Source organism: Acromyrmex echinatior, chromosome 13 (genome assembly GCF_024713525.1).
Source record: "Acromyrmex echinatior isolate Ae372 chromosome 13, ASM2471352v2, whole genome shotgun sequence".
Classification (NCBI taxonomy): Eukaryota; Metazoa; Arthropoda; class Insecta; order Hymenoptera; family Formicidae; genus Acromyrmex; species Acromyrmex echinatior.
In genome coordinates this window covers 5,172,027-5,188,056 of record NC_141864.1, presented here as the reverse complement: position 1 = coordinate 5,188,056, position 16,030 = coordinate 5,172,027, and the positions used below count along the sequence as shown (strand labels likewise).

General features: G+C 36.2%; 2 protein-coding genes across 8 annotated transcripts in view; one reads left to right on the top strand and one right to left on the bottom strand.

Annotated features, from left to right (window-relative positions):
• olf413 (DBH like monooxygenase olf413) overlaps positions 1-16,030 on the bottom strand; it is a 345,980-nt gene that overhangs the window by 20,052 nt on the left and 309,898 nt on the right. For all 3 annotated transcript variants that reach the window (XM_087412835.1, XM_011064234.2, XM_011064235.2), the window contains one exon: positions 861-1,055. In XM_087412835.1, the coding sequence (XP_087268961.1) occupies positions 861-1,055 (195 nt within the window). The remainder of the gene's footprint in view (positions 1-860; positions 1,056-16,030) is intronic.
• Positions 1-16,030, top strand: part of LOC105150873 (uncharacterized) — a 157,736-nt gene that overhangs the window by 128,692 nt on the left and 13,014 nt on the right. The gene's annotated exons all lie outside the window — the stretch shown is intronic.

The following is a 16,030-nucleotide window of genomic DNA, read 5'->3' as shown; positions in this document are numbered from 1 at the left end:
TAGTTTAAATTAAAATTTTCGCATTTTATTTTAATGATTTTTGTAAAACATCGACTTTTTATTAAAATAATTTTTTATTCGAGTTCTAAATTTCCGTTACAAACTTTTTGTATTACTTTGAAATTATACAGTAAAAAAAACCTGTAATTTTTTTCATAATTTTTTTTTCATTTTCTTATAAAATAGTTGTAATACAGCCTTAACGTGTTGAGTGTTACCTATTATTAGTTTTTAACATTTCAAAAATCCGGAGAAAGAGAGAGAGAGAGGAGAGTCCATGGAATCTTTTTACTTTCATTACAAGTTTTCAGAAAACTTCAGTACGAAGCTAGATATTCTTGATTTAAAATTAATGTTGAGTTAATAACGAGTTACAATGCTGACGATGATTCTTCAGCGAAGGCTGAATAAAGTAACTTTAGTTATCTTAAATACTTAAATGAAACCCGGTTTGAATCTGCCCTCCGCACAAATCGAGTCCAATATCACAACGCCGATGGCAGATCCACTTTCGTGAACTCTAATTAAAACTCTTTAATCGTCTTTGTTCGCACTCGCGAATTTCTCCGCGGTCGGGATGAATATTAACTTTGTTCTTGTTTCTTGTCACGTGCCGTCGTAATATCGCAAATCATAATAAATGCAATGTGCACCAACTGCTCTCTTTCTCTCATCTCTTTCCTTCTCTCTTTTAATTACATCTGAAGTAAAACGAAATATTTCCTTCCGTTAATTTTATTCATTAAGCATTTATCTTGATAGAATCTCTGAATCATATTCGTCGTATCGTATAGTGATTTTTATCTCGCAGGACATCTTGTGAATATAAGGATTTAAATGTTAATTAAAAATAGACTCACCTGCTTGTTCAGAATGTCCCAGATTTTTAAAGGTGGATCCGTTTCCTGATTACGCGAACTTCGTCTGGGCTGTGCGTCTCTTTGCACCAAATATAACGGTCTCGAGCCTCGCACTGCCCCGTGATCGGGTAAAATACCGGCCGCTGATACCGGCTCCTCGACGTGATATTGCCACACCACTTGCATCGTGTCGTTCTGAAACATAAAAGAAGATCCAAAGTCAAAACGAGTGTCTCGTTCTCCGCTTTTTGCCGCCGAAAAATATCGATAGAGGATAGGGGCTACAAAGGCCTGTGGCTTTGTACCCAGGTCGCTATAAAAACTGCTGCTTCTCGGAAAGAGTTGCCTCATATACGACGCGAATAAACGTCCTCTGCTGAAGATAGCGCGCTTGGCTGCGCCTTTTAATCAAACCTTTTGTAAAATTTACGATCAAAAATTGCACCACTGGCAAACCATTGTAAGTCATTTTTATAAACTTTAGAAAAATAAAAGAGGAAAGCACATTCATTTTTATTACAAATGTAATTCCGATAACACTTTTTTTATAGAAGAAGATACCAAGAGAAAAATGTCGAAGTATCGCGAAGCAATTGTTACTTGTGACGTTTTCTTCGATATTTATTCGTTACGAAAAAAATTTGATTGTAATGACGAAATATACATTCCTGTGAAATATATTTCATTAATTGTAAAAAAAAAATAAAAATAGATGACTTGCTAGGAAAACAATTTTATTTCGTTTAAACAAAAATCCATTTCAGTGAAGTAAATATATTTCTCACAAATAAATTTTTAAGCATCTTTTTCTCGGTATATTTTCATGATTGATAAATATAAATATATATTTCATATGTGTGTGAATTAACGCAGAGTAACGGTGCGAAGCACCATTTTTCTCATCTCGCATGACTTTTAATAATTCCGCTATTAAACTCCGGACTCGATTTACAACCACCCAGGGTGGCTTAAGCCTTTCGGCACCCCTAAGTTCGCGAGAGGGTCGATTGCTCTTGGCGCGCGCCAATCATCTGCGGTCGCGCTGCGGGCATACGCGATTCACCCCCCGAGAAGAAAGGCGGCCATCGAGGGTGGTCGGGTCATATACCAAATACAAGCGGCAATGTCCCGTCGTCCGCCTGTCGTGGTTGCCCGCGAAACGTACACGTGTCCAACCGTGCCAAACTTGGGGTCGCTTTTACACAAGCAAGCCACTTACACGTTGCGGGACAATCGTGCCTGATTGGGGACTGACCATACGCGAGCTCGTTAACCGATCCGTTCCGTTTCAAAAAAAAAAAAAAATGTCACTCATTGACACGAGTGGTAGGAATAAAAATGAGAAGCACGCAGTTATTGTCAGCCGAATTTGCAAGTTTGTAATCAAGGCGATGTATGTATTGATGTTTTCAAGTGATAGCAGACTCTATCTTCTTTAATTCTTATCTCTTCGATTGATTTTGCTCATTTATTATAATGAGATAAAACGTAAACTGGAGCAGCAACCTTTTTTAAAGGTCATTTTCAGAAAGAAATAATATCTTGGCGAATTGCATAATGCTTATTTCGCTGGTATAATATGATTTTATATTTGCAGCCATGACTTGGCGCCAGCGGGCTGCAAAAAATTCACAAATGGACCATAGATTGCGCATGACTGAACTATAAATATATCAAGATATATACCGATGGATGGATGAAATGAGATATTGAGATATCTTTCATCGAAAATGTGAAAAATTAACATTTTTAAAATTTTAGTTTTTTAGAATAGTATGTCATAATATTCATAATATGTACGTAGATTAAAAAAAATGTATCAGTTAGCAAAATGATAAGAATCTTAAATATTAAGCTTTTGACACGTACGACTCTAAATAAGTTCGTCTTATTTTAATTTTTATAAATAACAATTTTATTAACAAAATCGTATATATCATTAAAAGCTTAATATTTATACAATTACCTTATATATTCACACATTTTTATTCTTATGTAACTTTCATATATAAAATTTGTTCGTCTCAATTAATTAAATTAAATTCATTTCAATAGAGAACTAAATATATTTTAATAATTTTTTTTTATATTAAATATAATTTTTATCTATTATAATTAAAAGAAATAGGAAAAAAATCAATAATTATTTTTATTAATAAAATAATAGATATTGTAAAAACGCATATGCTTAAACATTTGTTACAATAATTTGCCTAAATCACTTTGAAACATTAGCTCAGAAATATTAAAGCGGGTACCAGCGGGAAATATTCGCATCCATCATGTTCTCGATCGTTATCGACCCCTGTCTGCCGCCATTAACGTATCGGAGACCTAGATTAAGAGCGTACTTCGCCACTCCAGACACGTCTCGGCGTGAAGCAAAAAATCGTCGGTGGAATCACAGAAGTCTCGCAATCGGCGACGTACAGATTTGCAAACTGCTCACGTGTTACCCATTCACGTTCTTCGATAATCGTCGAGTCCCACGTCGTGTCTACCCCCTCCTCTTCAAAGAGGCGAAACCCACGTCCGTTAACTTCGCCGACGTATAATCATCGGCGCACCTACGTTTGTTTCCGAATTGCTTGAGACAATCGGGCGCCATTCTCGCCCGACTCGTGAAGAAGCGAGGAGATAGAACACGACTTGGCGACCCAGATCCGACAGATCGAAAGATTTCCGAAGCCAAGATGGAAGGTCGATCGAAGGAAATGGGCATCGCTCTGAAAGGAATGAAGTGGGAATCACGCGATTCGCCAACGATCGATTTCGGAGACGCCCTTCGACTAGTTACGCACTCTCGTTGTCCTCTCTTCGATCAATCGCATTGCAGTTTCTTTTCAGAAGAACATTACGTTCCAGTGTGTCTCAAAAGTAATGAATTTTAATGCCAAAGACAAGCTTCGGAACTATTAGTAAATAACGTTACATTATTCTCTAATGAATTTTAAACAAACTTTGCCCTTTGAAAGAATTTCAATTTATTCGGCTTGTTTATCGGGTGTACAATATCGATAATTAAATGGCTGAAAAAAAAGTAATCATTAAATTTTCATGACAACGCAAACATTCATTCTGATCACAAAATCCATAATTTAAGGAAAGCGCGACTGGATATTATACGTTTTTTGCTTAATATTTTAAATACAAGCTAAATTAAACCTCTCTTATAACATTAACGACTCTTATTGCTTTTTTCCCCCCTGACTTCAAAAGAGGTCCCTATCTAGAGACGATAATAAATGCATCTTTTCTGCTCTTTCTTTCTGTTTCTGTGTTTTCTTCGTACATAAAGTTTGTAATTAATTCGAAGAGTTCTGATATCTCATATTTCATCGTGACAGTTCCGACATAATTTCACATTTCATCCTCCATAATGTTGAATATCACGATTCATGATTACATAACTACTTTTTATTTTATCTTTTTTAAGTCATTCTTCGAATCTCTTCATTTGCCTTAACTAACTTATCCCTCTAATTTAATTTTTAACTCTATCTTGTAATCGTTCTACTTTATCTTGTGATCATTTGAAATATTTTAATTGTTACGCATTTATATTATTACACAATGCACTTTCATTAAATGAGTTACAAAGGATTTTATGTTATAGCACAATAGATATCCTCTCTTTTATCTTCTATTTCGTTACATTCTTATGCAGGAGTTTCCCGGAAAATAGTACCTTGTGAGTCTCGTTGATCGTTGAGTTCAAAGAACGCGATTGTGAGATTCGAGTGCGCTGTTCGCGATGCGAGTAAGCCACGTGCTCGATCTCAGAAATCCTGATTTAAAAGATCCACCTAACCCGCTGCATCCTTAAGTAGATTGGCAAGAGGAAGAACGATGTAGAAAGAAAATTCTCGGATCGGAAGCAGAAACGCTATCGATGTTTGTAAGGATCATTAAACGAGGATATGATCCATGGAAAACATAACTATGCGTTAATTATTACGAGGATATGCTTATTAGAGCTGCTCGTTAAACGTAAGAAGTTGCGGCATAATAAAGAAAAGGTGTGTGGTAGCGAAAATTATAGTACAGAAAATTATTATATTTAAAAATCGCTTGCAAATGAGAGGAAACATTACAAAAATTTTTAAATGTTTCAAAAATAATATAATATTTTAACGGGATTCTTTAATAATTATAACAACATCCTCATTAATTTATAGTAAAAGAAAATAATGATAATAATATTATAAAAATTTAAAAAGATTGCTAATAATATAACAAAATTTATATTTTTTATAACAATACAGATGATATAGATCGATAAGATCCGCTCTCTAAAGAAACTTAAGCATATATGTTAAATTTATCATTATTTAATTTATGTTACTTCTTCCACATATTATAATAATTGTATATATCGCAATATTTCCGTAAAAAAGTATCTCTGCTAACATATGAGTGTAAAATATAAAAAAAAGAATCGTGTTTGAAAGATAGGCTAGACAACTTTGCGGAACAAGATGTAAGCAAGAAGACAAACGGAACGGATTTGAGATTCGAAGACATTCTCTACTAACTCGAGCGACGTTTCTTTCGCGGGACAACTTTGTTGTTCGTTGTTCCCGCAAGCCGTAAATCTCATCCACTTATTCGTTTTGCGCACCAACGTCCTTCCAACTGCCTGCGTATCTACGTTAAGAACAATCGTAGTTCGCAATTATCCGTTCCAATAGTCGTTGGGTCAAAGGAGGAAAGGGAGGCAGAAGATCCCATTTCGCAAGTTAAAGATGTCAACCGTGATGTGAGCAAATGGCGCGCGAGTTCCCTTGGAAACTCTGGCATAAAAGATTTGGGCCACGTGCTCTGTGGAATTCCAAAGTTGAATATGAAGAGAGAGAGAGAGAGAGAGAGAGAGAGAAAGGGCGAGAAGGGGATAGATCGAAGGGACTATAATAGCGCATGGTACTATAATAGCGCCTAATAGAGTTCCCCTATTACACGAAGCGAGTAAGGTTATTGTTGTGGCGAACTTCGTTTTTAGACCTCGGAAACGATTTCGATCATAACGTTAAAACAATTTTAACAGTAAATTGAAGAATATTATCTTATGGATAATTCAATTTGAGCATCTGACAATTATCTAGAAGTCTCCGATAACGAAATATAATTATCTTTATCTAATTTATAACAGTAATCAAATCCGTTAGAATGGCTTGAGGTTGATGTCCTCTTAAATTCGAAATCTAAGGGTCAATGTAATATTGACGTTACTATAAAAGGGTTACAATAAAGGGATAACAAATAGGAATCATTCGGTCGAGCACGCGAACTATTCTCCGAAATTGAAAATCCACTTCTTTCCTCTCTTCGAAACTTCCCACCCCTATTCTTCCTTTTCGGTATTACGCCAGAAATCGTATCTCACGGCTAACGTCGCGCGGCAGTCGTTGAATTTAAGGGGCGTACCCCAATTTCGGGGTTGAGAGATATCACTTACTATGTGAGCAAATGATGCACTCTTTCTTCTTTGGAAAACTCCGTTTTAGAAATTCGATAACGTTCCCCGCTTTCAAATCGTCAATTCAGCGGCGAGTTGATGAAAAAAGAAAGGTTCGTAAAGAAACGACCCTTATGGAATCATTAAAAATGATATTACAAAATAAATTGATAATTAATATCACTTCTTTTCGCTCGTGTAACTTACAAACAATTAAATATAGGAACAACCCAGATCACAAATTGAACGAGTTATAACTAGGTGTAACAATGTAATATTTATATTATTCACAACTATAAGTTTCAACGATACGTTTCGACTTTATTTATTCCTGATTATTAGTTATGATCATAATGTATTTTATTATATCTGTTTTGTTACTCTAATTTGATACATAATTATGTATTTTCCTCGGCTGATCAAGACTAAGTAAAAACGAAACGTATCGTTAAAACTTATAATTGTGAATAAAATAAATATTATAAAGTTACATCTAATTATAATTCGTTGAACTTGTGACCTGGGGATTGTTCTTAATTTAATTAAAAATGATATCTTTCAGTAATGAGACATTAAACATATTAATTTAAAAGGCGGTTTCGAATTTGGAAATTATCAAAATTAAAATTAATAATAAATTCAGGATATATTTTTTCAGCGTCAGTATCAAAATATCAAAAATATAGTAATTTTTTAAATGAAGATCATTTGTAATTAAAATAATATTTATAATTATTCGAGTATCTCAAAGTAAATTCTGTTAGCATAAAATATAATTTATTACATGGATAATCGCAACAGATTTCAGCTAATTGCGAACGCAAACGATTTTCTCTCTTAGAGAACAATTCAAGAATCAACACTGGTGACAATCGTTCCACTTTGACACGGTGGAAGCAACCGCGCTCTCTGCGAACTAACTTTTGAGCGTGTTGAAAATATCTTCCTTTCCGCAAAAAAAAAAAGGAGAGGAGCACGGCGAAACTTCGACAGCACGGACAGTTTGCTGAAAGAAGGACGAGACTCCTGATGTTCAGAATATAGACAAACCGATACCCGTGAGTAGCTTCTTTAGAAGGCAACGTTAATTGCCTGGAGTGCAAAAACCGACGGCCAGTTATCGACGAATCAGTCCATGCGGCCGTCCCCGTTTTTCTCCACCTCCACCTCTGGCATCCGTCTTGTTCGCCTGTCGTCTTAGCCGAACGCGCGTTCGCAACCCCGATAGGGAAAACTAATATTGAACATTCCTAAGTAGAATGCAAAGGGTGCGACGAAGGGGTGGCGATGAGGGCCACCATCATGCCAGGGAGAGGGAGAAGCTCGAACTGGAAAGTTTTAAAAAGCAATTAAGGGCTTCAAACTCCCAACACACTCGCTTCTCGCCTGCCTACAACCCCGTTCATGCCCCTTGTACCCCCCTCTCTTTCTCACTCTGTTCGTCATCAGTCTCTTCCCCGTTTCGTACGGGGTGTACCCTCATCATCCGTGGTGGACATTCGAGGGCTCGTTGCTATCAGTTAGAATTAAATTATTTCGTTATCCTTAAGAGAGCTAATATATTTTTTAGAAGGGTGTAAGTAAATAACATACTCTATTAATCACAATGGTAATTTAGAAATATCATGGACCGTGGGAGAAAGTATTATGACTTATACAATGCTCAGCAAAATACAATACCTATTTCTATCTGCTATTTAAGGAAATAATCGGATTTATTAACTTAATTAATCGAAGTGCATATTTACACGTCGTATATCTCAAATAATCATAAATCTTGTTTAAAAATTGAATGTGAGATATTTCATAGTAATCATTAACATTTTCTAAACAAGATACCAAGGAATTAAAATTAAAGATGAAGATTACATTCTCAAGCACTAAACTACTGAATATTTCACGGAATTTGTCCATTTGTTACAAATTTTTAAACGTGTATATCATAAATAAGTATAGTTTGCCATAAAGTAGATAGGAGTTTGCTCGCCACCTGGGAACGACGGAGGTGCCGAATCGATAATCTCAGTCTCGCGAGATCCAGCTAGGGTATCTCGAATTCAAGTACTCCCGCGAGCGTGAGCGCAATTTGCAATAAAGCAATACGCGGGCTTCTACATATTTATCACCGAGAAACGTAAGGAGAAATCGATAATAGTGCGGCGAATACCGATCTGGTCGACGCGACGGGATCGAATCGGTTCTTTTGCAGTCGACAGTCTCCATTTATCGTAACGAAAGCGTACGTAAATCGGTAAATCTTGCCGGGATCTTTAGCACAACTACACACGGTGTTAAAAATTTTATGGAAACATTGAATTTAAAAAATTCGACGTTTGAATATCGATAATTGTTTCACGAACGATTTAAAGTCAAAAAATTTGGTACGTTAAATTTCAAGAGAATGTAACAATATCTTTTATTTTATATACTTTCAAGTAGCATCTATTAACCCTTTGTACTCAACGTATATTTTTCATTAAAATTTCTTACAGCTGACATAAAATGAAATATGCATAAATTAACGTTACAAAACCGTTATATTTTTGTACTTTGAAGTTCGCCCAAATATATCGAACATAAACGGTCATTGTCGTCTCTCACTCGCCACTCGAGTTGCTGCATCAAAACCAAGTGGCGACTGAGAGTCGCCATTCAAGTGCAAAGGATTAATTTCGTAAAAATATAACTTTAAATACAGTGGATGATACTGAAAGTATCCAAAAGCTTACGACTTGACGATCAAATCTCTGTTTAAAAAAAAGATCGATACATTCGTTGAAGGTTAAGCGACTGGAAGGAAAGGCGAGGAAACTGGAACACCCTGTGTACGAGATGGCGTATGTATCTGCCTCGGCTGGAATACGATATGTACGATGTACGTGGTGCAATCATTCGTAACGCCAGTACCATTGAAAGTGTCGCAGGCCCGGTTACAGGCAGCCCAGCGCACCTACGTCGATTAGATTCAAATACGTATCAGTGTTTCACATGCACGCGAGAAGAATACTTTATGCGCATCGATTTTCCTCACGGCGCGTGCAGCCCGAGCTTCGTATTCGCGTTTAAGCGCTAAACGTATCCGCTTATTTCTCTACGCGGATTAATACAAAAATACGCGATTTTCATATGTCAAGGTAAAATACGAGATTTAAAAAAACAATTAGAATTAAATACTTCATCATTGTATATATATATATATATATATATATATTCAAATGAAAACGCTTAAATCTTTTTTAATGTGTAACTATCTAAAAGTTTATAGAATGTAAAGAAACAATTGAAATATTAATCATTCTGTATATTTTAAAACATCGTCTAGCAAGATCCTTTTTAATAAATTCCATCTGATTTTTAGCTAGTTCTTTCTCAATAATGAAATCATAAAGTAAAAAGAAGTTTCTTTTCCACTGCTGAAATACGATTGAATTAAGTCAACCGTGCCTTTTGATAAAATCGCGTCCATTTTCTTTAATTAGACAGGTGCGATATTCACGAGTCTCTGAGATAACTCCTATTTCATGTCGACTTACGAACTTCGAAGAATTCCAAATAGGGCCGCAGCGTAATGTCAAGTGCGAGTAAAATCGCTTTATCATTGCGACGCAAAGCAATTCCTTTTCCTCGTTTCCACTCTGCGAAGTTCCTCCCTACGTCGGCTAGATAATTTTGGAATCGCGTGATTAAAGTTCTCACGATTAAAGTTCTCGCTCCGTTTGAATAATGACGCGAAAACGCGCGCACGTCAGTGAAGATACACAAGCTATCGGCGGTTGTTGTGTTAGTTTTCGTACTCGGCGCTGCATAGCCGGCGATAAAACGAACGCGATCTCACACGGATATCTAACTGCACAGATAAGACGGCACGATTCTCGCTCGTAGATGTATGCTACCCCGCATATATCGTGCTATACGTTTAATGAAGTTTAACGGAATTAAAGTCGGCGGCATTCTGGAGGATAACACGCGTAAGATGAGCCTGCGCAGATCGATAATGACCTTTAAAGAGCTTCAATGAATTGAACTTTAGTATTACCTTTATACGAATTAATTATGTTTCTGATTTTATTTCTAGAGAAATAAAAAATATATCAGTCGTATTTGGATAAAATTTATTAGAAATAAGAAATAGTTTTTGCGGTCGCTTCTTATTAAATTTTTTCTTTTTATGAAAATTATCACAAATTAATTTATATATAATAATAAAAGTTTTGAAATATCTTTTATATATATTATTATGTAGATAAACTGTATAAAATTGCGAATTACATACGCAAAAAGAATTATTTTGCTGAAATATCTAAAAATTTAGGTAAATACAGCTGAAGATAATTTTGTTAGACCATCAAAATTACGTAGGAAACTCAAACATGAAGAGCAATGCTGCAAACAGTGGCTTTCTAGCATTCTGCAGTTTGCGCGTCTTATATAATTATTTTGATAGCTCAACAAAATTATTTTCAAATCTGCATTTATATAGCTAAATTTTTAGGTACTTCAGCAAAACCATACACCATATAGGGACGTGACTCTGAAAGATTTATTTCTGGCGAATTATTTAACCATTTATTCCTCACTGCAGTTGGAAAATTTATGTTAAATTTAACAAATTTATGTCCTAAACGTCCATTCAAATTTTTGTGTTAATTAAACCTAAGATAAATATATCAGAAAGATAAATATAACACAAATATTATATTGAAAAAAATGATATTGACACAATTTTTAAGCAAATTGTGAAAGCATTTTTTTCCAGTAAAATTAAAATTTATGAAATGTTAAATTAACACATATTTTATTCATTCATCTTAGAATTTATATTTAAAAATACATTTTCATGTTATATATTTACTTATTCATAAATTGTGTTACTTTGAAATTTACTAAGAAATGTTGAATATTCAAATTAACACAAAATATTTAAATAACATAATCACATTATGTTAAATTAACATTTTATGTGTTAAAAATACAACATAAAATTTTGACAAGGACTCGAATAAACCATTTCCAACACAAAAAGTTTTTCAAGGCATACTCGCAGATATATCGCCGATTAATGCAATATTTTCATGAGATTAGCAGAGCGTGCTATTCTTTTAAAACTCACGAGGCGACTATCGAAACTTAATCACGTATACTAGCGAACTTCGTCGAGAAACATTGATTGGATACGCTTGTGTACTACGCGTTGAAAAAGGATGGGCACCGCTAACAAGATTCTATCGCTTTGCTTGGTGTATCGTTGGTACTCTCTTCATCAACGTGAAGCCGATGAGCCAACATCGGCGAATACGTGGCCACCGGCGTACCTGAGCACATCCTCTGGTATGTACCCAGTCATTAACGGGTAAACTCAGTCTAAACTTCCCGGTGGATCCTGTCAAGGACCTCGAGCAATACTCACGAGCGTTGTTGCAACGTAACTAAGCGCGCGCCGAATTCGCCCGTCGATGCTGAACTTCGGTCCTCGATACGCGAAGATTAATGACGATCGCTTAAAGTTTCCGAATTAACGATCCACATATACATTTACTAGTCAAACAGGCCGAAAATATTTGCACTCAATCATTAGCAAATGTTATGTCGATTCTACATATACATACGTACGGGGATTACAATTTGTTTACACGTGTGGCGGTAAATCTGTCTGTAGACTTATGCTTATTTCATGAGGCAATTAACTGCCATTTTCATTTATTGACTATTAATTAATGCTACGATTGTTTAATGAAATGACGGCTGAATAAAACATGTGTTTTGTTTCGCGTCTGCAGCATTAGTAATGTACACGTTCACTATGTTAACAGTTAAAGCGTTAATATCAACTTGCGAAACTAAAACATTAATCATTTTATACATAACTACGTAGTATGTACTGAACGTATGTATATACTGAATTTCTATCTCCTGTCTCATACACAATACGTGTAACGATGAAAAATTATTGCGAGATTTCACGTAGCGTTAATTTATGGTTACGATAATTAGAGAATATTATTACTCCATTTCGTATTAAATTTTTATTTTGAAATCGCTTCAAGACAAAGACAATTTTTAGAATGAAATTAAGAATTATACAGAGTGCCAAAAACGTTTGTGTAACAAAATTTTGTTTATTAAATCATTACTCAGATAGCAAGTTGACATTTATCGTTATTTTAACGTCAAAATGACATCTTTTATAAAGAGTTTTTGCAACAAGAAAGTTTTTTGAATCCAGATACAGTGAACCCTAAAATCATGTTATCCTTTTCTTAATTAATTCTTAAAAAGAAGATAACCTGACCTTAGCATTCACCGTATCTAGACAAACGGTATTGCAAAAACTCCCTATTATCAACGATCTTGGATAATAACATATATTTAAACAAACTCTAGAGTTAATTACATTTTATTAAATATCAAAAAAATTCTGCATCCAATATTTTCATTAGTTGATAAATCAGTGACCATTCCATTGGCTGCCTGGGAGAAATTATCAATGGAAAGATCGTTGATGCATTTCCGAAGTGACTTATTATTATTTTTAGTACAATATTTAATAAGATGTAATTAACAGTCGAAAATTGGACTTTTTGTCCAATATAATACGAAGTCTTATGGTCAAAATTTTTTCTCTCTGTATGTTATATAAAGTATTATAAATTTCAGTGTAGTGCAAGACACTGGACGTCTTGCAAAACGTTCTATCCAACTATTTTCGACCATTACTCATCCACGGTCAATAAACGCATCCTGACCGTAGCGAAGCGATAAAAATAGCCGGTCAAGACAGTTGACTGTCGGAATTGGAAAGTGGAAAGCACCCTTATCGCTTATCGACGCACAACAAAGCGGCGCGGGCAAAGCGCGAGTATTCGCGTCAGCAAGCTGTGTCGAGGTGAGCACGAACGGCGTTTGTATAATTAACGAGCTTGCGGTGGAAGCTCTCTCTCTCTCTCTCTCTCTCTTTCTCTCTCTTCCGCCTCGCGGGCAGGTTCTTGCAGGTTCACCCTCCGGCAGAATCGCATGTGTTCATTCCGCGGCGCGCGCCACTTATGCCGAGAATACTGAATTATTCCGCAGCCGCGCACACGCGCGGTTCCCTCTCCTAGTAATTCTTCGGCTATCGATTCCGCGTTACGCCGACTATGTACCTCCGATTCTTCTTTTTTCTCTCTCTCTTTCCTTTCCTCCTTTTTTTTACTTCTCCTAACGCGGAAGGCACCACTCACTGCATTAAATGACCGAGTATCGATGTTCGCATTCACGCCGCGCCAACTCAATACGGAATTCGTCGCATAAATGCCAAGAATAAGTCCCGTGGTTTTTCACCCCGCGTGTTGCGACACGTGCGAACTTTTCCCTGAAGGCTTGCATCCTCTCTCTTTTTTCTCCTTTTTCTCAGCACGCGATGGGAAACAATGGTGATATGAATAAATATGAAACATATGTAAGTGCGAGAAGCAGAGGAAAAAATTGCACCTGTCAAATCGCGCGTAATATGGACGTACGGAATAATGTAATTTCGTTTGAAGATATATATATATATATATATTCGTAATGGCGTTTTCCTGCCATTCGAGGCGAAATAGAGAAGTACAGAAATTGCTCCGAATTGATGATGCTCGTAGATTTGAATAATTGTCTATTGACGTAATTAAACAATTGATCATAATTTTTCGCGAGTATTAATAAATGTTGGAAACTATAAATGACCACCGATCAGTTGTTCTACTTGCTGCTGCACATGCCGGAGTTCTAATTTAATCTGAAGCACAGAGTACAGGGATACTCGACGTTGCTTAGCGAACGATGCTGCGGCAGGATGAGACGTCGTCCTGGCTTATGACGTTGACTGTCGTGTCAACGAACCAAGGAATCCCTAGGGACCCCGTTGCCGACATGGCAGATAGGAGGGCACTAAAGTTCGTGTAATTTAGCTATAGCGCAGACTCTGCCTCCACGTATAGTCGCGTCAATATTAATCATCGCAGTCGTCGGCATGGCAAAATGTTCGGGAATGTGGAAAATCGGAAACAATGAGCGGTCATATCCTCGTAAGAGAGTGCGGAATAACGCGGATCCCAGGGACAGACTGATGTTTGTCGGAAGCAAACGTTGAAAACCGAGCCGGAATCATCCGGATCTCTTCTGAGATATATTCCTTGAAATATATCGGACGACATCCATCTTGTGATTCCCTGTTTTAAAAACGCTGCTGTTATACCTTCGTGTCCCGATATTATTCAACAAATACGGAAACCTTCTATTTTCGTGCAGAGTATAATATGGAGCGATTGAAATTACCGTTAATTTCATTAAATAAATAGCATCAACATAGGAAAGAACCGATTCTTCTGAAATATCCAAAATTTAGATAGATACAGACCTAAAAATAATTTTGTCGCGGATCATAATAATTATGTAGGAATTTCAAACATGATAAGCTGCAAAAAATTGAAACATTCCAATAACGAATTTGAACGTCTTAATTATTTTGATGGTCTAACAAACTATTTTCAGATCTATCTAGTTAAACTTTTAAATACTTCAGCAAAACCGTCTTTTCCGTAAGAATGATGATAACGTTTTATGTAAAATAAAGCACAATTTTTAGTGCTTCATATTTACGACTTTTTTCACTCAAATATCCCTTAAAGAATTTGAAGTACTTTCTTCCAACAAAAGTTTCGATCGATAATCTTCCGGTACCTCAACTGAAATAAATCGCTTTTTGCGAGGTAAGTTTCAAGCGTGCAAAAGTAACAAAACTTTATTCAGTCACAAAACGTAATTCAGCTTGAAATAATTTCTAAATTAACGACCTTTACATCTATCGCGCTGGAATAGTAAAAGCTGTAAGAACTATCGCAGGAGAATGTAATAACATTTCAAATTCACTTTCTTAATTCTGTCCAAGTTTCAACGTTCAATTTACGCGAATCTGAAAACAGAGATACGCTGTCAAGTTTGTATAATTCCTGGTGGTGAATGAAAGACGGAGAACGAATGGCATTCAGCGCTCTCGCGATAACGACTGGCATCAGCGGTGGTGCACCTTCTCGCAACCCTCGCGAAGCTTAATGCGCGCGAAAGTAGAAAGGATAGAGCTGAAAGAGGAATCGCGGAGGCAGAGTGAGACCGAGAGAAACGTACTATACGTCAAGACAATAAGTGCCATTAAGATAACGGCGGTGGGGAGGCTTAGATAACCTCCGCATGAACCTCTTCCGCGAATCCGGTAATGGAGGATCCCGTTTTATTCCGACGTTATTTTTGGCGTATCTGTTAGGAACTTACGGGTATGTCCCTTGCTTTTCGGTAACGATCCAATCTCGCGCGCGACTAGCCATTCGCGATTCAGATAAGCGCGATAAGCTCCCTTCATTCGGAAATGTCCAAGCATTAACCCTTAAAAATGAATCTACTTTTCTTCGCTTGCGAGATTTCTCTTGAAGAATTTCTTGCCGTGAGTTAAAACGCAGCGTAGCTTAAACTTGTTTCTTTTCATCAAAAATCGCTCACAAGCGTTAAACTTTGATGTACAGTCATAATTTATTCATATTTTAATTTCCTTAGTTGAATTGAAAATTCTGTATTCTTGCTCTCGTTGTGAATTTCGTGCGCAATCCTCTCGGAGGAACTATAAATAAAATATCACTTTTTGTCTGTTGCAAAATTCTATACCATCCGGCAGAAAAATTTAAGATATAGAAGACATATATAAAAT